The following is a 22,807-nucleotide window of genomic DNA, read 5'->3' as shown; positions in this document are numbered from 1 at the left end:
CAAAAGAGAGGGTGGAGGTTGAAGAACCAGGGGAAAGGAGAGGACACAGCAGCCCTGAGGGACACCTGCCACCTCCCACCTCTGAATCTAATATCTGCGCAGCAGTCTGAGCTCAGAGATTTGAGGTCTGGGCGTGGAGAAACTGTGTGTGGATTCTGGGGGGATTTGGGGAATTTGCTGTGAATTGAAGGCCAATCTCCATCAGAGCTACCCTTGGTGTATGCTTCCTGTGCATCTCCCCTCCTCTTCTCCAGGTCAGACGTAAGGCTCAGACACATCAGACTTCCTGCTGTCTGGCTGATGGGCCCAGCCCAGCCCAGCTCAGCTCATGCACTCAGTCTTGAGCTCCTGAGATGGAGCAGAAATGCTGTGATGGCCCCTCTCCCACCACCTCCCAGCACCTGCTGCCATGATGGGCTCAGAAGCTGCATTTCCCTGTTCCCCTGCAGCAGCACCTCCTCTCCCAGGCAGGAGGGAAGGGAACTGCAGCTGTAGGCCACAGACTGAGCAAGAAACCTTGAGGGAGGCTCTATGCTTAACCTACCCACTCCTTCCTGGTGAGGAGAAAGGGAAGAAAATGGGATATCTGGGAAGGGTCACTGCTCAGCAGAGTGGAGGTTGGCTCCATGGCCACTGCTAGCCCTGCCCTGCAGAGTAACTGCAGGAGAGGAACTTGGGAGTCCCCTACTCAGAGCCTGGCACAGACCTTGACACAGGCTGAGGAGTGTTGGGGCCACAGGAATAACCCAGCCCTAGGCCCCTGGTGTATTAGTAAAGCTTCTAGTTATTTTTACCTGGAGGAAAAGGTATTGTTTTATGAGGATGCACCTCAGCATCTGCACCCCCCTTTTCAAAACTCTAGATCCGCCCCATCCCTATTCAAACCATCCTATACAAATCCATAATTTAAACTCTTCATCAAACTACCACCAACCCTGATACAACACAAGAGATAACATCCTAACCTGCCCCAAGTAAAGCAAGGGAACCACAGCAGCCAATGTCCTCACTCTATAAAAGGTCGTTAATATAAGCTGAAGAGATCCCCAGGGATTGGGCCACATCCCCCACTACAGAGAAAGACAAAAACCTTTTTCCTTACAGCATGGCCACCTCCTTAGAAGCTTTTAAAACTTTAGTACTTAATATATTGGCAAGCAATCTCCAGCCTGAGAACAGCACCCTAAAGCTCGAACTACAAGTCAGAGAGGAGGCTTCTGCTCAGTCAACAATAATTTGTTTTTTCCAGTAATAGAGTTTTAATTTTAGATTAGTGCTTACTTCCTTACTCGTCAATAAAACATCAGTGTTGTCTGCCTATAGCCTACCTTGGATACAACATAGTGGTAGACAGTCTTGGTCTCAGAGCACCGGGTTATGTATCAGTTTGGCTGTACTTGCCTTTCTTCACCCCTGCTCCATTAGCTTATGCGCGTCACTAGGCACCAGCATCTCCTATTTTAAATGAGGTCCCAAGAAGGCTTTCTTTTCTTTGGGGGTCTGATTGCCAGAGCAGAGGCAGACAGCCCTTCTTGCCATGAGACTAGGGCTGTCTCAGTCACCTCAATCCCCAGTACTTGAGGGCCTGTTTAGGGGTTTTAGGATCATAGGAAAGCAGGGCTTGTAGGGACCTCACAAAATCAAATCCAGCCCCCTGCTCAGCGCAGGGTCATCCCTGTCTAAACCATCCCAGCCAAGTGTCTGACTACCCTGCTCCTGAAAATGCACAGCGATGGAGATTCCAGTTTCTCCAGGTAGCCTCTTCCAATGCCGACCACCCGCTGAGTCAGTTCTTCCTAATGCCCAGCCTAAATTTCCTCTGCTGCAGTTTGAGGCCATTACTCCTCATCCTGTTTCCTGCAGCTACAGAGAAGAGTCTGTCTCCATCACCTCTGTAATCTCACTCCAGGGATTTGAAGACTTTTTTTTAAATCCAACCCATCTCCAAATTAAATAATCCTAGTTCTTTCAGCCTTTTCTCATAAGTCTCAGCTCCCAGGCTCCTGCTCATTTTTGTTGCGTTGCACTGGACTCCTTCAACACTGTCCAGGTCTTTTCTGAAGTGTGGGGCCCACAACTGGACACAATTCTCCAGGTAAAGTCTCACCAATGCTGAATAGAGCAGAAGAATCACTTCCCTCAATTTGCAAGCGACAGCCCTCTTAAAACAATTCAGTATGCTGTTGGCATTTTTTGCAAGGAGGGCACACTGTTGGCTCATATTCAGCTTATGGGCCATCACAGCCCCCAGGTCTTTCTCTGCAGCGCTGCAGCCTAGCCAGTCATTCTTCAGTCTTTTTTTATGCACGTGGCTATTCTGTCCCAAGTGCAGGACTTCACACTTGTCCTTGCTGAATCTCATTTCACTGATTGTGAACCATTTCTCCAGTCTGTCCAGGTCATTCTGGATCCTAGCCCTATCCTCGAGAGTGTCCGCAACTCCACCCAACTTGGTACCATCCCCAAATTTGCTGCATATGCACTTGATCCCATCATTCGTACCATGAGTGAAGATGTTGAACAATACTGGACCCAGGACAGATCCCTGGGCAACTCCACTTGTCCTCAATGTCTAGTTGGGCGGAGGTATCTACTCAATAAAGTAGTAAGTTCCTTCTTCACCTGCTTCCTCTCAGCAAGCTTACAGAGAAAGACAGTGGTCAGGCAAGCTCCCCACTTGAACTCCCACTCAAACTCCCCTGTTCACTGGCTCCTGTGTCCTGTATCCCATGTACTGTTTAGGAGCAGTCTGTCACTGAAGGGCTGACTAGAAGTACCTTAGGCTTGCGAAGAGCACAAAGCATTGTTGAGCTGGGTCCTGCTTTCCAGCTCAAGCCTAATGTTCTGCCTAAGCCTGGGGAGCTGACAGCCTGGAAGACGGCTTGGTATTTTCACGAACCTTTGGCCATATGCTTTACTGGCTCACATGCATTATACAGAAGGGAACATTGAGGAAAGTCTCCAGTATCAAAATCTAAGGGCTCCAGTGAAGCCAGCATTATTTTTCTCTGTGCACTTCCTGGGACAGGGAGTAGCTTGGGGAGTTGCTGATTTACCATCACATCATCAGACCGTATTGCCTGGACTTACATTCAACACTGCAGGGTGAAATCAAAACTCTCTCCTACAGAGATCCTTCCCTCTGGGGAGCGTGCCTTGTCCAACCCCCAAGGCGTCTCGGACAGAAATTGTTCCTGGTTTTTTCTCTCCCATAGCTGGCAAGGGACATTAAAGATGATCAGAAGGGGTTCCTCAAATATCACACAAAGACAGACCAAGGAAACAGTGGGCCCACTGTGCAGTGGTCAGGATGAACTAGCCATGGAAGGTGAAAAGTGGGCAGAATTGTTCAATTACTACTTTGCCTCAATTTTCACCAAAAACCCCATCAACCCAAACCGGCTAAATATAACAAAGAGCAAGGGCTACAGGCCATGGGACATAAAAAGTACACTGGAGGATATTTGATCATTTTGAATTAAATGCAATTGGTAGAACCTAGCAACACTCAGTTTCCAATGCTGAAGGAACTGGCTGAAGACAGAGGCAACGGTAACAATATTTGCAGTTACAGATGGTGGACAAGGTCACAGAGGCCTGGAGAAAAATGAATGCAGTCCCCATCTTTAAAAAGTGGTGAAGAGGACCAGGGGAACTGGAAACTGGTGAGCTGACTTCAGTACCTTGGAAGTTGCCAGAGGGAATGATAAAGAACAGCCAGTAAGCATCTGGAAGAGGAATGGGTTATGATCACAAGCCACCAATCTAGATTTGTTAAGAATGAATCATGCAAACCCTATTTGATTTCCTAGCAACATCTAGGGCTCAGTGAACAACTGTTCACCAGGGCACCCTTGGGGAAAACTAGGAGTAATGGTCACAAAGTCCTGGAAGATCGTTTCAGGCTCAACATTAGGAAAAACTACTTCACAACTAGGGTGTCCAGACTGTGACCATTCCTCCTAGTTTTCCCCAAGGGTGCTCTGGTGAACAGTTGTTCACTGAGCTCTAGATATACACTTCTGATGTAGCAGCGAACCGCTACCAAGTCCCCTCTCGGCCATCTCTTTTTCAGGCTGAAGAGTCCCAGGTCCCTCAGCCTTTCCTCATATGGCTTGCCGTACAAGTCTGGCTATACGGGTAGCCCTTCTCTGGACTCTCTGAAACTTTACCATGTCCTTGTTAGGGTGTGGAGCCCAGAACGGGACGCAGTACTCCAGCTGGGATCTCACCAGTGCTGAGTAGAGCCGAGTAGAGCAGGAGAATCACTTCTTTGCAATGGTTTTGCTGGAGATGCATCAATCGATGCATGCCAGCATATTATTGGCCCTGCTGGCTACAGCATCGCACTGCCGACTCATGTTCATACTGTGGTCAGTTATTACCTCCAGGTCTGTGGTAGTAAGTGATGGGGGATCTTCAGTCCTGCTGCCTGATGAGAGGCAGCAGTTGCACAAGCACCAATGTCATGAGTTTTACCTGGGAGTAGCTAGGGGTGCAGGGCCCCAGAACACCCCTGCACCTATCTCCTTGACAGCCAGCAGGCTTTGTGGCTGCAGAAAGGCCACAGGCAGGCCTGCCATAGTTTCCCCTCCCCCTCTGCCTCAAGACAGACAGTTGCACAAGCACCCATGTCACAAGTTTTGCTGGTCAGGAGCCAGAGGTGCAGGCCCCAGAACCCCGAACCCCTGCACCGATCTCCTCGACAGCCGGCAGGCTTCATGGGCTCAGCAGGGGCTAGCAGGCCTGCAGCTGTCACTGTGCTGCACCTTAACACACACAGTGTCACCCATGTCACGAGTTTTGCTTGTCAGCAGCTTGAGGTGCAATTTTCCCCAAACCCCTGCACTGACCTTGAAACTTGGCAGGCTTTGTGGCCTCCGCAGGGGCTACCATCCCTGCAGTTTTCACCCTGATGTGGCTTAACATGTACACATGATATGAGTTTTGCTCTCAAGACTTTGGGGTGCAGGTTCTCTGAATCCCTGCACCTATCTTCTTGAAACGTGGCAGACTTCATGCCCTCAGAAGGGGCTACCATTTCTGCAAGTTGCATCCAAATCTGGCAAGAAATGACAAAGTTATAGGCTGTTTCAACCTTCCCCATAATAGCCTATGGGCAAAACATTGAAACAGCGTCAAAAGAGCAAAACGTTTTGACTTGCGTCGTTTTGTTTCGAGGCTGTTTCAACCATATGTGTTCCATTTCAATTTTGCTGTTTCGACCTTGAAGCGGGTCAAAACAGCATCGAAACAAAACCGGTGGTGAAATTTCGCACAGCCCTACTGTGAAGCCCTCACCGGTGCCAGGCAAGACAGCTCACATCGGCTCTGAAGGAATGGGGAGCTCCAACAGCGCCTGGCAGCGTTGCTCCTCTTGGATACACGAGGTTGAGGCTGGGATGGAGGAAACTGCTTCTGGGACAGTAGTGGTGCAAAGTGGCATCGCTTACACCTGGACTTCTTAATGCAGGCTATAGGGAAACATTGGCCCCTGGCAACACCATTCTTACCTCATTCAGTGACACACTAAGGACGTCGCCCTCGCAGGGCTGTGAACGCTGGTGCTTGGTGGCAGACACCACCACTGGCAGAGATGCAGGTGAGCTCTCATGCATCTTGACAGAAGCCACAAGTGGTCAAGAAGCCTCAGAAACTAACTGAGCTTTATTGGGAAGTGATACCAGCCATAAAGTCTCAGTTGCTGTTGACGTCATAATAGAAGGCTCTTTTGATTTTATTTCTTCCGTTTACTTCTACATCCTTTCCATTCTTCCCCGCTCCCAGAAGAGGCACCAAATCTCATCCAGATCCAGTCCCAGGAAAGAAAACTCACTCCTGTTGGAGACTCTTCCTGTTCCAGGTCAACTGAACTGCAGCCTGTCGTGAACCATAAATCACAGAGCTAAGAATCCTTTGGAGGCGTCCTTTCCCCTCATCCAAACTTGACCAAAACCTTGGGCCATGATGCCAGCTTGTGACAGACCACAGCGTAGCGCATAAAAAGGGCCTACTGCAGGTGCTCTTACGTGTGTTGCATAAGTGTGAACGCAAAGCTTGCGGGAGGTGCTGGATGAGCAGCCCTTGAGTTGCAACTCCTATTCATCCACTCAACAGGGCAGCAATGAGCTTGCACATGCTGCCCTGCCAAAGGGATTCAGTCCCTACCTAGAGTGAGCACATCACTCAGATAAAGGGGAAGGAGGTCAGCTCACCTTGGCCTGTTTAACCCAAGGTTATTTTACTGAGAATGCCAAGAGGAGATCTAGGAAGCAGTGACCGTGGTGGTGGTGGCGGCAGCAGTCTGGAGACTGGACTGAGTTCACCTGCTTATTTCACATAGGGCATCCAACAGCTTTAGATCACTACCTACCTGGGGTGGAACAAACCAGTGAACTAGCAGTGAGGCACTGCATATTGCTCTACCAAAACATGAACCTTTGCTGTGCTGAGGCACCTCCCAGCTCTGCTTTTTTAAGTGGATGGAAGGGCGGAGTCCAAAAAGGGAGGTGTGATCAGGACGGGGCCCTACGCCTCTGGGGCTGGCAGGAGACACTGGCACCCAACCCAGCTTGGGAAGAGGGGCTGGGCAGCTGGGCCCTGGCAGGATTGGGTTGTTGGCTCCTAAGGTGGCAGATGGAGGAATGAAAGGAGGGTTCGACTGTCCCCCCTGTGGATCCACCTGTGACAGAGGGACCTCATGCTCCTACCAAATCACAGCATTAAGGCCTGCAGGGCTCTTTTCTATTCCCACCAGGGTCCCTTCAAAGTATGTGAACCTCAACATAACAGCCATGGGCCAACTCTACCGAGGACCAGTGCGACTATTACTGTTAAACCTGGGGAAAAAACTGTCTCCCCACAAGGACGACTACCCCAGCTCTGAGTTCCAGCAAGATGCTTTTTCATCCTGGGAGCTCCAACACTGCCCATTCAAAGGAGACAGTGGCAACTTGTTGGGAAGCTCACAGGCTGTCTGCCCTGTAGGCAGCAGTCATCTGCATCTTCAGAATAGAGCAGGGCCGCATGGAGAGTCCAGGTTTCAACAACCCAGATACTTTAGGCACAGAGTGCTAGGACCTTACATAATGTCTTCAGTCCTGCACCCAATTCACAGAAGTTAAATCTGCCTGGGAGAAAAACCCAGACCTCCCTCACTTTACCTCCGAGCTGCTCTTCAGACCCTTACCCAACACTGGGAAGCCACTTGTTGTGGGAGTGTCAGTCTGCAGGGCTTGAAAGTAAGGTCCCCAAATCAGACAAAACATCTCAAGTGCTCTCATTCTTTATTTTTAATAGCTTTGTTCTTTAGTAAGCTAGGGGTTATTTGTTCATAAAGTCATTTTTGTACAGCCATACAGTATATATTTAAGAAATATTACACAAATTGCACTTTATACATACGACGGCCTCGTTCCAGAAGGAGAAAAATAACATTAATTAAAAAAAAATAAAGGGAACCTGCTGACAAGAAATTACAAAGTGCCAGTTGACTGCAGAATTGCACACAACCTGGCTTGGTGGGCACGATAAATCCTCTCTCCTTTATATAATTATTCATTCTTTAAACAGGTAAAATTTATAGAGAGTATGACACAGGATAATATATCCTTTTACAATACATACTTTATTTTTTTTTAATTTACACTCAGCATACTTATAAATTACTAAAAAAAATTCCATTAAAAATAATAATAATAATAATAATAATAATTATGCAGCCCAGGTCCTTTCCAGTGGTAAGTACATTCACTTGGTACAAGGAGTGGATCACAGCTGGAAACCTACTGCTTACCTACTGTACAAGAGGACTGGAAGACAGGCGTCAGGCTGAACATGGACGGGGAACGAAACAAAAACCTTGGTCTTCCCTGCGCCTGTGTTCAAAATAATTAAACAGCAACAAAAACAGAAAAACACAGTCTGGACCCACTCAAACCAGTTCACTGTCCCTCCCACTCAGAGACATGAGTAAACAGAGAACAGGTGAAGGGGTTTCCGGCTGAAATGAATGCTCTTGCATCAGGAGAGGGAGAATCTAGGTGCACGGAGTGTGTCTGAAGCCTAGGGCTATGGCCAAGACTTTTCATGAGCCTCTGGGGCAGACCAGAACGCTTGAAGTAGTGAGGTGGGGACGTGCTGATTTCTCTGTGTCTGCACTGCCTTTCTAAGTCCTCTGAGAGGAAGATGACCACCACCCAACACAGACGCACACATACCCTTCCTCCCATCCTGACTGCAGCAGCCTCCATACCTACATGCAGACCTCCATACCCAACAGGAAAGACCTCTGGCATACAGGGTACACACGAGGCTTTTGCACGGCTGGGTATTGAGTGTGGGATCTCAAGGTTAAATGACGAGGTTGCAATGAGTAGACCCCGAAGGGGATGCCAACAAGTGCAGTGTGTCAAAGTGCCATTTTCCCTTCCCACCTTGACCTCTTGCTCTTGCAAAAACTCACAGCTCAATGGGAGATGGGGGCAGGTTGGTGGGGAGCTAAAACCCTCAGAAGAAAACAAGCAGGCATAATCCCCTCTCAGAAATGGACCAGCAGCCTATTTCTAAGAATTCCTGCGGGGGGAACCACTAAGGCAATGATTTTCCATCCCTCTCAGATAAGCGATCCCAAGTTACTGTAAAAATGGAACCTTTACTGATGACCCCAGCACATCTTCTGAGTCCCAGTACACCTGGCCAGGCGATCGCCGTGTGCATCTGCCCGGCATTCCAAGCCCCGGGCTTCTAGGGGCGCAGCAGCAAGCAGGTTTGGAGCCTACTGTGCTGGTGCCAGTTTGTGTTTGGACTTTTAAACATGAACAATTCTGCATGGAAGCCCTTGAAAGGGAGCGGCACGGGGCTGCTCAGAGCTTGCTTTTATGGAGCAACTTGCCTGGTTGCATCAGATACCAAAGTGCAGCAATGGGGAAAAAGTGAGTGCATAACTGGCCCAGTAACTGCTCCCTGGGACTGCTCAGGCTCATCTGACTGGACTTCCTTCTGACCCCCACATACTTGGAATTGGTAACTAAGCTCCAGTGGCAAACCAATCGTACCAGTAAGGAGAAATGAGGCAGGTAAAAGGACTCTACTCAACTCTCAGAGCCCAGGGTGAGCTCAAAGGGCTGACAGCCAAGGAGAAACAAATCTTCTTTACTTGTGAGTAGGTTAAATTTAGACTTAACCTGAACTGAGAAAACCGCTGACTTTTTTTCTTTAAACAGGGTAATTATTTCTTATCATAATCAGCTGCAAAGGGCCGATTTTCCATGCAATTCAGGTGGAGTCAGGCATGTAAGTCAGTACTTCTCGTGCCCAGGTTAACCAGTCTGCATTTATTTTAAAACTGTACTCGGGTCTATTACTGTGCTGGGCATCATGCACTCAGTTCTGGTTGAAACAGCAGCAGACACAGTACATTTGCTTTTCCGTCCTTGTATTAGCTGGCTTTTGAAGGATCTTGGGCCCCATCATGTTTCCCTAATAACTTTCCACCTTCATGAACACACCCCACCTCAGAGGCTTCTTGATTGATCTGGGAAATCATTACAGACCTACAAACCTATCAAGGGTAGAGCGAACTTTGATGCGATTCCATCCAGAGAGGTCAGAACAGGTCAAACTGCACATCCCTGCTGCAGCCCCGTGTTACCACCACTCCTGTACCATGACCTTCAGTTCCATTTTTCACCGCAAAGAATAAATAAATAAAGTTCCCCCCTAAGGAAATAGCACTTCAGAGGCAGGAGAGGAGGAATAAGCCTAGAATAGATCACTCCCTGCCAGCGAAGTCCAAGCAATGCATTAAACCTACTCCTAATACAGGCCCCTCAAGCACAGCAACACACCCCCAGGGTTTTTTTTGCCCATATCAGAAGCCAGGCATGCAGTAACCAGAACATCTGCAGGCTTGGGAAGGACCATTTTTGAACTAAACCATGCAGTTGTTGAGTTGGGATGCAAAGCTGTGCTGTAATTCAGGTCAAGGAAGGCAAGGGGAGGGACAGCAGTTGCTGAGAGTTGCAGAACAGTCCAAATTCCATGTTCAGGAAGCAAGAAGAAAACATTACCCAACCAAACCATGAAACTCCCAGCACTGCTGCCCCTTTCCCTTGGGTGCAGGTGAGATAACAAGCTGTCAAGCACACATGCCTGTGTTGCTGTTCTAACACAGCTCAATTGTTGATCTGGAGGACCAAGACAGCTGTAACCACTGCCCTCAATGGTACTCTGGGCCTCCCAGGCTGCATCTGTGTGCCTAAGGACACAGACTAGAATGTGTGCCGACAGGCTAGGACATCTACTTTTAAGTTATGAGTCAGTGAACAGGACTCAGTAACTAGTTGTATTACAGACAGTGCCTCTAAGCCTCACAACTCAGATTTTTGCAAGATTTAATAGCAACAACTGTGCTGGGGGCAACTCACGGGACGATGCAATGAGTGACCTGCCTAACACCAATGAATTATTTTTTATTACAGTCTCTACAGAAAGACGCTGTGCCTCTTACTGTGGGAGATCTAACAGGACCTATTTAAAACAAACATTTCTCCCACGCTTGCCTGGATGGCAGGTGTCAGGTTTGCAGTGAGAGATGAAGACACTCAGGTCCCCGTGTGCTCTAAGGCTGCTAATCTCTCAGATGCTTGAAGACCAATGCACAGGAGCTTGATGACACAATGTGGCAAAAAAATGGTTGCTTTGCTTTCTCTGCTAGAGTGCTAGGTTCTAGGTCTACGGTACCTCCCCTCCTTCTGTCCTTCTCCTGGCAAATACATTCTGCCTGGGGAAAAATATTTTAAAAAACCCCAAAAAACTATAAAAATTATATTTACAGTGAACTTCAGTAACCATAATATAAACAAAAATAGCTTCAAGTAGTCCTTGATTTTTTTTTCCTTTCTTTTTTAATACTGATGGTCTGAGAAATAGAGAAGAAAGTTGGTTAGATCACATTTTTAAAAAAAAAGATTACTTTTGGCAGATATCCTTAACACTTCTCCATGCACTTGCTTTTACAATGCCATTAAAACAGTGAGGTTTTGGCCACGTGACAGACGTCCCTGTCCATTGGTGGAACTGTTAAGCTCAGGTGCCATTGTTCACTCGTTTGGTGTATAAAAGCAGGCAGCCCTAAGGGACTGTGAGGCTGCTGTAACATGCCAGATGTGTATTACCAACGATTCCTTTTGCTCATTAGAAACCCTGTTCTGTGCCTCAATCACAACAGGACTAGTTATGGCTATGCAAAATTCAGCACAACATTTTTGGCTTTACCTAACCAGGAGTCAAATTGGCATTGATTTTGTTCTGCTCTCTCATCACCAACAAAACAAACCAAAGTAAAAAATAAAATAAAAAATTACTCTTTTCATTGCAGGTTTACGTGGTGGGTGCTTTGAGACATGCTCCAATTGCTTGAATGGAAATGATAGCTTTTTATTATTATCACCTGACAACAACGTGGAGTGCATTATAAATAGCTCTGAACAAAGAATCAGTCTGTGGTTCCTTGTGAGGAGTGTATGCTTCTTCCCAGCGCAACAACACAAACCAAAAAGTCTGCAACTTTCACCAAGTGAGTCAAAACAGGCCCGGACCAGCTCTTCCAACTCTGATATCCTGTGGGTGGCTTACGGCAGCTTCTCTTCCCGATGCCCGTTTCCTCAGTTCAGAATGGCAAAGGCAGGTGGGAAGCAAACCAGAACTCACCAGCAATTCTTCCCCCAGTTCCTCTTCTTTCGTTTCAAGTCACCAGTCAAAAAAAAAAAACCCCAAAAAACTGATAGTTTTTGAATTCCAAATGATTAAAAACAGCTAAGGCCACTGCTGAAACTGTCCCCCAACAGACTTTTTTGTTAAGTCTCCTCCCTTTAGCGCTGGCAATGAAAGGCTGGAAGCCCAAGCAATTAGTGAGCAAATGTTTTGCATGGGCAACTGGCAGCAACTCTACAACGGTGGTGGCAGAGGTGATGGTGAGGGGGAAGATGCCATAGGTGAGATGCTCACGCTTTTCTGCGATGATGGTGAGATTTCAGACAACTGGCTCACACCATGAACTCGTTGTTCCCAAAAAGAACCAATTGCTGGGTGCTGCTGCAGTCTGCTTCAGCATTTCTTTTCCGGCCTGCCCCAGCTGCTCCCTCAGGGAGCTCTTTGGTTTTTTGGGGTGAGTTTTTCACATTCTTCAGTTTCTGCTTGCCTTTCTCGGGGTTGAACGTCCCTCTGCTGGTGAACTGGGGCCTGTCTTCCAGACCCCTGAGCTGCCCTGGTGACCCTTCAAGTCCAAGCCTCGTCTCTGTGGTGTCACCAGAAGACCCTGCACGATAGAAGGGTGGCTTGGAGTACATTTGGAATCGCTTCCTGGTCATGTGAGGTAAGCAAGAAGAAGAAGTTGGAGAAACAGAAGAGTCTACTGAGTCCACAGAGTCTTGCTGCTTCCTCAGGTGCCTTCGCAACCTGCTTGAGGTTTCAGTCTTGATGGGCCTCAGCGAACTAAGTGCTAAACTTCTCTCTGACAGACAAAGATAGCAGGAGAATTGTAACTCAGCCATGTGTACTGCAGTGCGTTTCCACCTACCTCTTACTTCTGATTTTGGTGGATCTCTCAGGGGGACTTTGTCCGAGTCAAGTGGGAGAGACAGAAGCAACTGACTTAACTTCCCTGCTTACAGGTTAACATTCACAAAAGCATGCACCACTTTTGAAAATGTGATTTAGGTGCTCACCCACAATGGGTATAGGGTACCTTAATAGACAGCCCCGTTATAGGCAGGAAATGGTTAAGTGACTTGAATTCATGTCCATCCTGAATTAAGCAGCAAAGCCAAGTCTACAGCCTGCTTCCCAGTCATGTGTATGAATGACGAGATATTTGACCTCAGTGACTGGGTTTCTTGGACACACAGAGTGAATGCCACCCTCTCCAATTCATACTTTAACTCATGCCAGAAACTGGGTTGCTCTGCTATATGGGTAGGACGAGGGGAGTCTGAGTTTCACAGCGAGACAGCCTGCACTTGAATGACTAGGAGAACAGGCAGCACAGTCCAGTGGTGTTCAGTGGTGCAGGAGGAAGGGGCATCCTCAAATACCAATTCAAAAACCTACTATTGCCATGCGTGTCAGCAGATCACATGCTATTGCCCTGACTATGTCTAGTAAGGAAATCTTTGGTCAGTACAAAGACTACATTTACCTGATCGGTCAGAGATTGCTCCTTCAGAGTCAAAGTTCAAATTTTCAGAGCTATCGGCAGTGCCAATGGAAGCTTCAGACTCCAGGGTTTCATCATCAGAGGCTCGGGGCTCCAGCGCAAGCATCTCAAAAGTCAGCTCCTCCCTACAGAAATAAAACAAAGCCAGTCAGTTAGGGCAAGGGCAGAAAGAAAAGAAACCAGCACTGAGAAAACCGAGGGAGAGAAAAGGAAAAAATCCAGCACTCTAAGGAGCCAGGCAAGCACCATGTCTGGAACAGAAAGCAATGGCGAATAATACTCAGAACCTAAACTCAATATAGTGGAGCTTGCCTTTCACACTCGGGCACAAAGAAGAGGGCAAAAAGGAAGTGCGACATCCACTTGTGGAATCTCCCTAATCACCTAAGTGTGTGCATAGGTCTCAAGCAAAAAGCCACTTCTCAGCTAAACAGGTCCTAAAGCTCCTCATCAGCCCCTTGTACCTTACCAGTGAAGTGAACAAGAAGCCACAGAGAGCTCAGGGCAGGCAGCCTGTGCTTGCAGTGACCTGTCCCAGCCTGAGCAAGACACACTGTACTGCTCAGACTGGGAGGTAACAAAGATGATGACCACTGCAAGATCTATCACAGTCTCCTGGCTGGCCTGAGGGGCCTATGGACCACCACTGAGGAAACTGGGACCTGTGGGGCCCTCACAGGACCTGAAGGCTGGCAAACCAGATAAGCCAAAGAATGGAGCAAACACCTCAACCCATGATGCAGATAAATGCTGATGCTTGTTGCTCCCCATGCCAAATGACATTCTTTCCCCCTCAAGGGGGCTGTTTCTTTCCCCCAGATTACTACTGGTCAGATACTAGCAGAGCAGCGAGACTACAGAACTTGCACATATCCACTGGTCCCCATATGACATATCCACTGGTCCCCAAAAGATGCAAAACAGGAGAGATGACCAGATGAAACCCTGAAGGAAGTAAATGTGAGAGTTCATCCTTCTCCAGCTCTGCCAATTCCAAATATCTCAACTATACATCACAGGCAGTGCTAGCAAGAACAGCTGATCCTATGACAGTTGGCACAGAGACAACTCCTTTCCTCCACTGCCAATGGACACCCAAACAGTGCCTATTCTAATGCCATGTCCAAAGATATTTCTCCAGCTACATAACTCAACTTTGATCTGATCTTTTATGACTCCTCCAAAATTAATTCCACAACCCTCCAGTACAAACACGACTCAATCCTGACCTGCACTATCACTTGCAATTTCAGTGTTAAACATTCACACTGCACTGCTGACATTCCTTGCCCCTGGTAGTTGAGGCCAGAATGAAGTGGACGGTGCTAACTGCTGAAAGCATGCTGAGAAAACACTGGCCATCTGACAAAATGCTATAGATACTGTCATGAGACCAAATGCATTCTCACACGTAGTTCTGAGAAGATCTGAATTCAAGACTTCCCCCCCCAACCCCATTTTAATCATCTCCCACAGTACATTGCACCATTGCATCCTCTGTTCCATATGACTCACTTTTCCTTCTGCAAGCTTTCAATCTGTTCGGTCAGCACCCTCTCCTCCTGCTGCATGGCTGCCTGCTGCTGCTCTGTGACGTCCATCTCCATAGCCTCCTCACTGCTCACAGTCTCCTCTGGGACATCTGACACTGAGGGCAATCGTACTGCAACAGGAGAGGTCGGGCTTGTGTAGGTTCCACGCCTTATGCGACCTTTACCCTGTGAAACAACACTTGTGTCAATGAACTCCATGCAGATCCTTTAAGACTTTTGAGACATTTTGTGGTACTCTTTAGGTTAGGACAGTGCTTTTCTCCCCGCTGCCACCCCAACACCAAACATGGGAAAAACAGCAGCAGTAGGTCCCTGGCACATGTTCATGATACACAAATTACAGTGCATGTTAACTTCAAGGATAACTCAAGGTCAAGCTAGCTTGGGGGACATCACAGAAACGTTCTCAGTTTATTCAGAGGCAGAAGATGGGAATGAAGGCAATGTTCCTTATTAGCTACATGCAACCCAGATTTCATAGGTCAATTAAGGAAACAGCAGCACATAGTTTTGAAAGCTCAAGGTGTAAGATGGGAAGCTTCAGTCTGCCAAGTAGCAATGCCAGAGTATGGTGGGAACATCCTGACTGTTAACCACAAGGCACTGGCAGGCACAGTTCTAAACCATCCCATTCTTTGCAAAGGGACAGTCCCTCTGTTGCAAAGAGAACTGTATTGATACCATTGTCTGCCAGTTAGTATTCAGCTTTGGGGGTTACAGATTTGCTTTCTGTAACCAGCAGACATGAGGAAGCTTAAATGAAAGCAAATGGAAAAGCTGGCAACAAAGCTATGGTAGCAGTTGTAATCCTGACACTCCCTGGACAAAAGTAGTTGAGTATTAAAACAAGTAGTGGGCCAGCTATGAGCCTAAGTCACTTCTTGCACCAGACAAAAAGACAGGGGTCTTTCTCAAGGAAGCAAATATGAGAAGAAATTTGGAAAGCATGGAAATGTTTTAAATATCCTTCAGAAATATGAACAACTACTAGATGGCAGTTGGAGCATCATACAGCTCCAGCAGACTGTATACCCATCCAGCCATGATGTACGCAGAGTAAAAAGTTCAGGGCATTTAATATTTAAATGTACGACAGATCTGGGGAACAGCTAACTGTTCACAAAGGAGGTTTTCCCCTAACAATACTATATGGGAGAAAGTTTCCAAAACACTTAAGTGACTCAAGAGCTCGTCAGTGCTCTAACAGCAATGGTGATGCTTTGGGAAGTCCACCTTTGATTGATCTCTCTCTGCATCTCCAAAGCTTCAGAAGGGTCTTCCTGGACTCACTCAGTGAACTCATGTCATTGCTCCTCGCTCATTATATCAACTACAACTTGATCAATGGCCCACTGTATAAGCAACACCAGCAACAGAAATGGTCTGTTAAATCTTCAGGGATTGTTAAACATTATTGTGGTACTTCTCATTTCTATTAGCATGGAATTCATTTGCCACTGTTGAGATCCCAGATGCTGTGATGCTGCCATTTTGCTTATGTGACAACGTGTGAAATTATGCCTGTTCTACCAGTATTGAAGCTCCAATCTATTGAAAAGGAACAAGCAGCCTACCCACACAACGGAACAAATATAATGTATGCGGAGCTCGCTTTCAATATCCCTTTCTAGGACCAGCTGCCTGGGTTTGCCTCCTGTGGCTGAGAGGTAAAAGATTTCTGTGGACAGAGAAGAGACAAGAATCTCTTTTCTTTGCAGTTCCACATAATTATGCAAACGTTTATCAGAATTGGACTAATTTTGCATTTGCACAATTTGGACTCGCAGAATTCAAGGTTAAAAGGGACCATTACATCATCCACCTTGATCTGCTGCATATCTTGGCCATTAATTTCCACAGGCTACCTCTGCCATGCAACCTCTCGGTGAAGAGGCACAACATATCTTTCAGAAACACAGCTGGTCTTTATTCAAAAACACTGAGAAATGGAGGATCCTTTACTCCCTTTGGGAGATCATTCCAATTGCCAAATGGGTCCTTTATCTCCAGTTTGAATTTATCTAGCTTAAGCTTCCAGCCACTTGTTCATATTATTTATACCTTTTCTTCTGCTAGATTAAGGGTCCCATTAGCACCTGGAACTTTCTCCCAGTGGAGCTGTTTGCACACTCTAATCAAGATACCTCTCAGTATTTGTTTTGATAAGTACACAAATTGAGCTCATTACGGCTCACTGCAAGGATTATGCTCTCTCTTTGGCTTTGAAAACAAAGAACACGTTGCTTCCATCCTGCACATGGGGAGAAGTATTTTTTTTTTCTCCAGGGCGAGTCACCCCAAATCTCAATAGGCGTGCCTACTAATGCACATAATCCTATTTTAATGCATATTAAAGCGTCACAAAACACTGCTCTTTAGTTAATGCACATAAAAATAGGCTATTGCGCCACTTCTTAGTACCTCACAGTGGAGGTACTAAATTTAATGCACATTACCTAAAGTGTATTAATGAATGTGTAGACATGCCCACTGAGCCCAGTCAGTCTGGGGGCATCCGTAACATTTTGTGCCTTGTGTTTCTGGACTCTACAAAACTTACTGCCTGCATCACAACTCCAAGTCCTTTTCTAATGCACTACATGGGAAGAAATAAGGGCTTTTCTTTCTTTTCCTTATTGATACTTTTGGAGAAATAACGCTGCTGTAAAACAGAACATTTGGAGCTGAATGATTCAGCTATTCCCCCAAATAGGCCTAGCACCTGGCTGGAACCAGTTGAGAAGGGCAAAGGACACCGCTTGCTGTGTTCAAAACATTTCATAGGACAAGATGGGCTTGCACAAAAAAAAGACTCTGAATGAGAATGCTGCAGCACAGATACTAGCGCAATGGAAGGATTTGCTGAATGTATTGGGAAACATAAGAAAACAATGGCAGCACAGTCCAGATTATAATTTTCTAATCCATTGCCTGACTTTGGGCACTGCTAGGTTTAAAAGGGCAAGGAGAAATTTGAGGTGGTGGAGTTGGTGCGAAATCAAATAAGTCATCTTTTACATTAAACTAAAGTCTGCTTTCCTTGTGCGTCACAAAGTTGCAATAATACCATCCTCACAAGCAAGTCAGGAACTGCACCAGAGGAGGCATTACTGCACTGGGACCCACCCAGCATGGGTGTAGACCAAGCGGCAAGAGTGGGTTGGGGTGTGGGAGGAATGAGGAAAAGGAAGATTTAGATAGACCCATCAATTCAAATCTGTGTGGAAAGAGCCAAGTCCTAAGCATGGTGGTGCATATGTGTGCACGTTTAAGCAGTGGGTGTGGAGGAAAGTCCCAGCTCTCCTAGATGGCTTCTAGGGTGGGATCCCTCTGCTCTAGCCATGCTGCATCACCTTGGCAGTAATGCCTGAGGGGACAGTCCATCCGCTGTGGTAAGAAAGGATGACAGAGCTGAGGCAGCTGGTATGACTTGGGGATACAGCAGATAAACACACCCCATGCCCGAGCATGAGCAGGAGGAGAGGGAAGGGTGTTACATGAAAGAAAGGAGGGAAAAGACAGAGGACAAAGGAGGGACGGGAACTAGTAAGTAGAGGGAGGAAATGGGAAGAGGAGCACAGAAAAAAGGCTGACAAGGGCAAAGGCGACAGAAGCAGGAGCAGTGAGCTTGGTCGTGAGCTGTGAGCAGGAACCACCCATCACTAAGCAAGACTGGATCCCCCAGCTACTTTCATTTATTAGGGCTGAGCCTTCCCTGCCCTGATGTAAAGGTTTCTGCCATTTGCCAGTGCTAGGAGCAGTGGGCAGGAGCTATGGCGCAGCAGGGAGAGACTGGCTAGAGACTGAGCACAAGAGCAGCCTTTGGAGGAGTGCACCAGCAGACACAAGTCACCAGCAGCAATCACCAAGTGCCACTGCTACTATGCAACATCAAATCCTACTCCTGCTATAATTGCTCTCCAGGTGCTCCCTCCAGAGTGAGAGAGATGGTCAGTCAGTCAGTGGAAAGGAGCTTGCATGGGAATGAATGGATGGGCAAAGTCACAAACAATGGCCAGCAGCATGGTGCTTGAATGAGTGGAGTGTTACACACAATGAAGGGATGCAGCTGTCACGGAGTGCAATGCGATTAATACATACCGGGATTGAATTGCGGGTTATGCTCATAAATCTAACTGCAATTAGTACAGGTTTCTGGATTAGAGAGGACATGAAAAGGAAAGCAGAAGGTTAGAGTGCACATGCCATTGCCCCTTGAAAACTTCTAGCCATTGAACGTGATGAGAGTCGGCTTTCTGCTGCAGCAGCAACGACGCATGGCTGAGCCACAAGCTTTGCAAAATAACTGTAGAAGCATCTGCTTGGAAGAACAAGCCATGTGGAGATACTGGGTTCTTAGAAGTGAAGAGTCTGAGTTGACTGGTCTGCCACAGAGCAATCTCTTTCCTGTTCTGTAAGCTGAACACAGCATATGTATGTGGCCTGCTGCTTGTTCAGCTTAGAGCAGAGAGGAACACAGGCCAGCTCAGACCTCACACTCTAGCTCACATTCATCAGCCCAGCGGGGAGCGTGAAAGCCAAGTAGGAAGCTGTTCTGAGCTCCTAGAAAGGCACTGGGGAAAAGACAACGACCCTTTACTGGGAGCTCATTTCAGCCCCCTGCGCTGGAGGCAATATTAATGAAAGACCTTGCATACAGGGAGAATCAAAGGAAGGCCATGGGTTAGGGCAGCTTCCTCCAATTCCCCTACTGCTGTGTACGTGCAGAGGAGGGAAGCAAATGGAGGCCCGTAGCTGAGTGGGCTGTATCAGATGGCAGAGCACTGAGGCAGGGGAATTTAATGCTAGTGGGAGATGGTCATCAGCACAGCCAGCAAAGGGCTGATTAAACCCAGGAGAGTTCATCTGAATTTTCAAAAGATATCCTGAGAACGTAACAATGAGCCCACAAGCTCCAGAGGGGATGTTTCTGTGGCAACTTCCTTCAGAGTTCCTGGCAGGCACCATTCCCATCTCCTATGGTGGGCTTTCAGAGCAAGGCTGAGGGTCAGTCTCTGTCAGCCTTGGGCATGGTGCTTTGGGAGGCATAAAGGTGTTATGGAGGCTGAAGTAAGCAGAAGAAGATTAGAGGGGTTAGTTTAAGTGGAAAGGAGAGGAGAGAACAGAGGTGGCTTGTCAGAACCAAGGAACTGTCTGTCAGTGCAGCAATATACATTTTCTTCTTGGCGACAGATTAATTGAATAAACCAAGTAAAACACAAAACAACCATGGGCCCAAAATCTATTCCCCTCCACCCAGACTTCTCTAGGAGCAAGGAAGCTAGGAAAACAATGGGGAAGAAGAAAATCACCCTCCTAAAAGAAAAGAAAGGTCTGCTCTGGGGGAGGTGGGGGGAGACGAGTCCATCAAGAACAGAACCAGCATCCAGCACCATAACCACCTCTGCATCTTACCATCGATCTCCGGATCAAAGACAGCCTGCTCTTTGCTTTGTTCTCAGCAAACTCCAGGCTGTTGATGTCCTTGAGGCGGGCTCTGTATTTATTCATTTGCTCTACGACAATTAATTCCACGCAGCTGCAAGAAAAGGAAAAGGAGCTAGGACTAAAGCAGTTACATCGGTCATAGAAATGCGGGTGTTCTGTTCTGCCAGGAGGGGAAGGGACGTATCATCCAATTTATAACCTCTGGCTCTACAACATGGTGGGCACCTACCTATGTGCCCGATGCCTGCTAATTAGCATGCATCAGAGCAGACTTGATTAAGGTCTGCTGGAGCGTGCTAATTAGCACACTACAGCAGCCTCAGCATCTCGTGTATTCAGCATCCCTGCACTTCAAAATAGGAGCAGGGGTGCTTTAACAAAAGCTCGTTGAATTAGCTTTAGTTAAAGTGCCCATGCCGCCATTCCGAAGCACAGGATGCTGAATACATGAGACGCTGCAGGTGCTTTAGAGTGGCTCCTGAGAGCTGCTCTAATAAAAGTGCCCCCCACACCGCCACCCTGGAGCATGTATAAAGATGCCCTGATTGTCCAAACATCAGGCCTGCAAGGCTTGATCTAGCCTGTGGAGCTGCTCCATCTGGCCTACCAGGCTACCAGAAGCTGGGGCATGGCTACGGAGGGGCATGGCGTGCTGCAGTATTTGGGGCCTCTGGGCCCCACCGGGCACGTCTGTCAGCAACAGGAGGGCAAGCAAAGGTTGTGCTATGCTCCCCGTCACCACGGCCAGCCTCACAATCTGGCCCGGGAGGAGCCCCATTGTCCAGAACCAGCCTGGGGCTAAGGGTGAATCTGACACCCCTGCTCTACAGACTGAAAATGAGCCATGTGGTAGAACTGCTCCAAATGGACTAAAGGAACAAGGAGAAGAACACTCCCATTCCCTCCAGTTACATCAGGGAAACTGGGCTCCTCTTGGAAAAGAAAATACAGAAGCCCAACAGGCTCCAAAGGAAGGCTTAGAGAATGGCTATTTTGGATGTGCTGTTCTATCTGCCAGTAGCAACATGCCAACACCTACATAGGTACTTGTTTGCTTTTGAGCTGGAGACACAGTAGCATGGCAAGGATGTTGACCTGGTGTCAGAGGCAGCTTTTTAAATATTATTTCCTGGCAGAAATCTTTTATTAGCAAAAAGGTTAAAGGTACTCTGATGTAACTAGAATCTAAGAGTTCAATTACAAAGACACTCCTATAATAAATGTACAGAAAAGTGATTCAAATCGACTTTAACCATTATATGCAGAAAAATTGCTTTTTAGTAGAAAAATTAATAGATATGACACAAGGAGCAACCACTGGGTCATTTAGTCTCACCTCCTATATAGCTCTGATGACAGGATTACACCAGGTGAGTCCTTCCCCACCTCCCTCCTCGGTTTGATACCTATGCCACTCCCATTTCCATAATACTTATGCACCTCTGCCTTTACATAGGTGCCCTTAACTTAACTGCTGAACACACAAACAGATCCTTGCAAAAAATCCTGCAAAAACATCCTCCACAGCATGATACCATCTCATTTACAATTACCATGAGTTACTACAGTTAGCCACATCTTAGTCCATTTAATGTAAATTGTGCTGAACCTATACAGCACTATTTAAAAAAAAAAATCAGACCAATATGTGGTAATATTTAAAATGCCTTACAAAAATCTATAAGTATATGATGATAACAACACAATTACCTTTGTCAATACAACATGAGGCCAAAGATCAATAGAATTACATTTGACCAGTCCAATTTCCCATAAAACAACGCTGACTGGAATTTACTGTGACTGCCTTAACTCTTTACTGAGTATGTTCCCTGCCAGCTTTTCCTTGATTTTGGCTAGGACTGATATAAGGCTAACTGCCCTACGCAGGCTCTCTTGCTTACCCCTTTGAACTCCTGTCCCTACTTAGCTTCTTTCAAATTTAGCGTGGCAAGATTTGTTTGGAGTGCTTTGGCAAATTCTTTTTAAAGTTCTTGAGTGCAAAGTATCTAGTTCTACAGATATTAAAGGTTTTAACACTTGCTAGTGCTGCTTTACATATCTCCTTGCTAACTCCTGACACAGTGTATTTTCTTAAGACAATTTTATTTGCAGAACAGTAATGTGTTCTTTGCTACTGTTGTAGAGCATATTAAAATGCATTATTCAGGAACCATCTCAGTGTGTTGGTGGTGCCTCATTAGAGCAGGAAATGTGGATAACTCTGTAGTTACAATTGTGAATCCTTACGTGGTTGTTTTACTGATGTCCTGAACGCTCTGCAGTGGGTCAGTGGTATCAGGACAGCGGAGAATACAGGGAGCAAATACAATGGCCAGAGCATTCGCTGACATCCGATTAGTATCTTCCTGCAGGGCAATTCTAAACAGTAACAAAAAACAAGGAAGGCAGCGTTAAAGGCAGTGGCAGGAAACATCTGGGTAGAGATGGAATGATAACAAATTCCAAATTCAGAGACAGCAGCAAATGGAGCATTGGACAGATGCATGCAATCTGTGGGCCACCAGAAGCTCTCCCAACATCATGTAGCTTCAATGTAATGTAAAGAGCTCCAAATTATTATCCTTGG

At 46.9% G+C, this 22,807-nt stretch overlaps 1 protein-coding gene across 7 annotated transcripts in view; it reads right to left on the bottom strand.

Moving 5' to 3' along the window:
• Positions 1 to 7,279: 7,279 nt before the first annotated feature.
• Positions 7,280 to 22,807, bottom strand: part of MYO9A (myosin IXA) — a 320,527-nt gene continuing 304,999 nt past the window's right edge. For 6 of the 7 annotated variants that reach the window (XM_025214001.1, XM_014524020.2, XM_014524018.2 and 3 more), the window contains 5 exons: positions 22,468 to 22,599; positions 20,185 to 20,308; positions 14,732 to 14,934; positions 13,199 to 13,341; positions 12,048 to 12,514 (listed from right to left, as the gene is read on the bottom strand). In XM_025214001.1, the coding sequence (XP_025069786.1) occupies positions 12,048 to 12,514; positions 13,199 to 13,341; positions 14,732 to 14,934; positions 20,185 to 20,308; positions 22,468 to 22,599 (1,069 nt within the window). Of the gene's footprint in view, positions 12,515 to 13,198; positions 13,342 to 14,731; positions 14,935 to 20,184; positions 20,309 to 22,467; positions 22,600 to 22,807 lie in introns of all 7 variants that reach the window. The other variant, XM_025214002.1, reaches the window with a different exon arrangement.

The sequence above is a fragment of the Alligator sinensis genome, unplaced genomic scaffold, assembly GCF_000455745.1.
Source record: "Alligator sinensis unplaced genomic scaffold, ASM45574v1 scaffold971_1, whole genome shotgun sequence".
NCBI classification, from domain to species: domain Eukaryota; kingdom Metazoa; phylum Chordata; order Crocodylia; family Alligatoridae; genus Alligator; species Alligator sinensis.
Note: the sequence above shows the minus strand (reverse complement) of the source record. Positions and strands in the feature narration are given on the sequence as shown.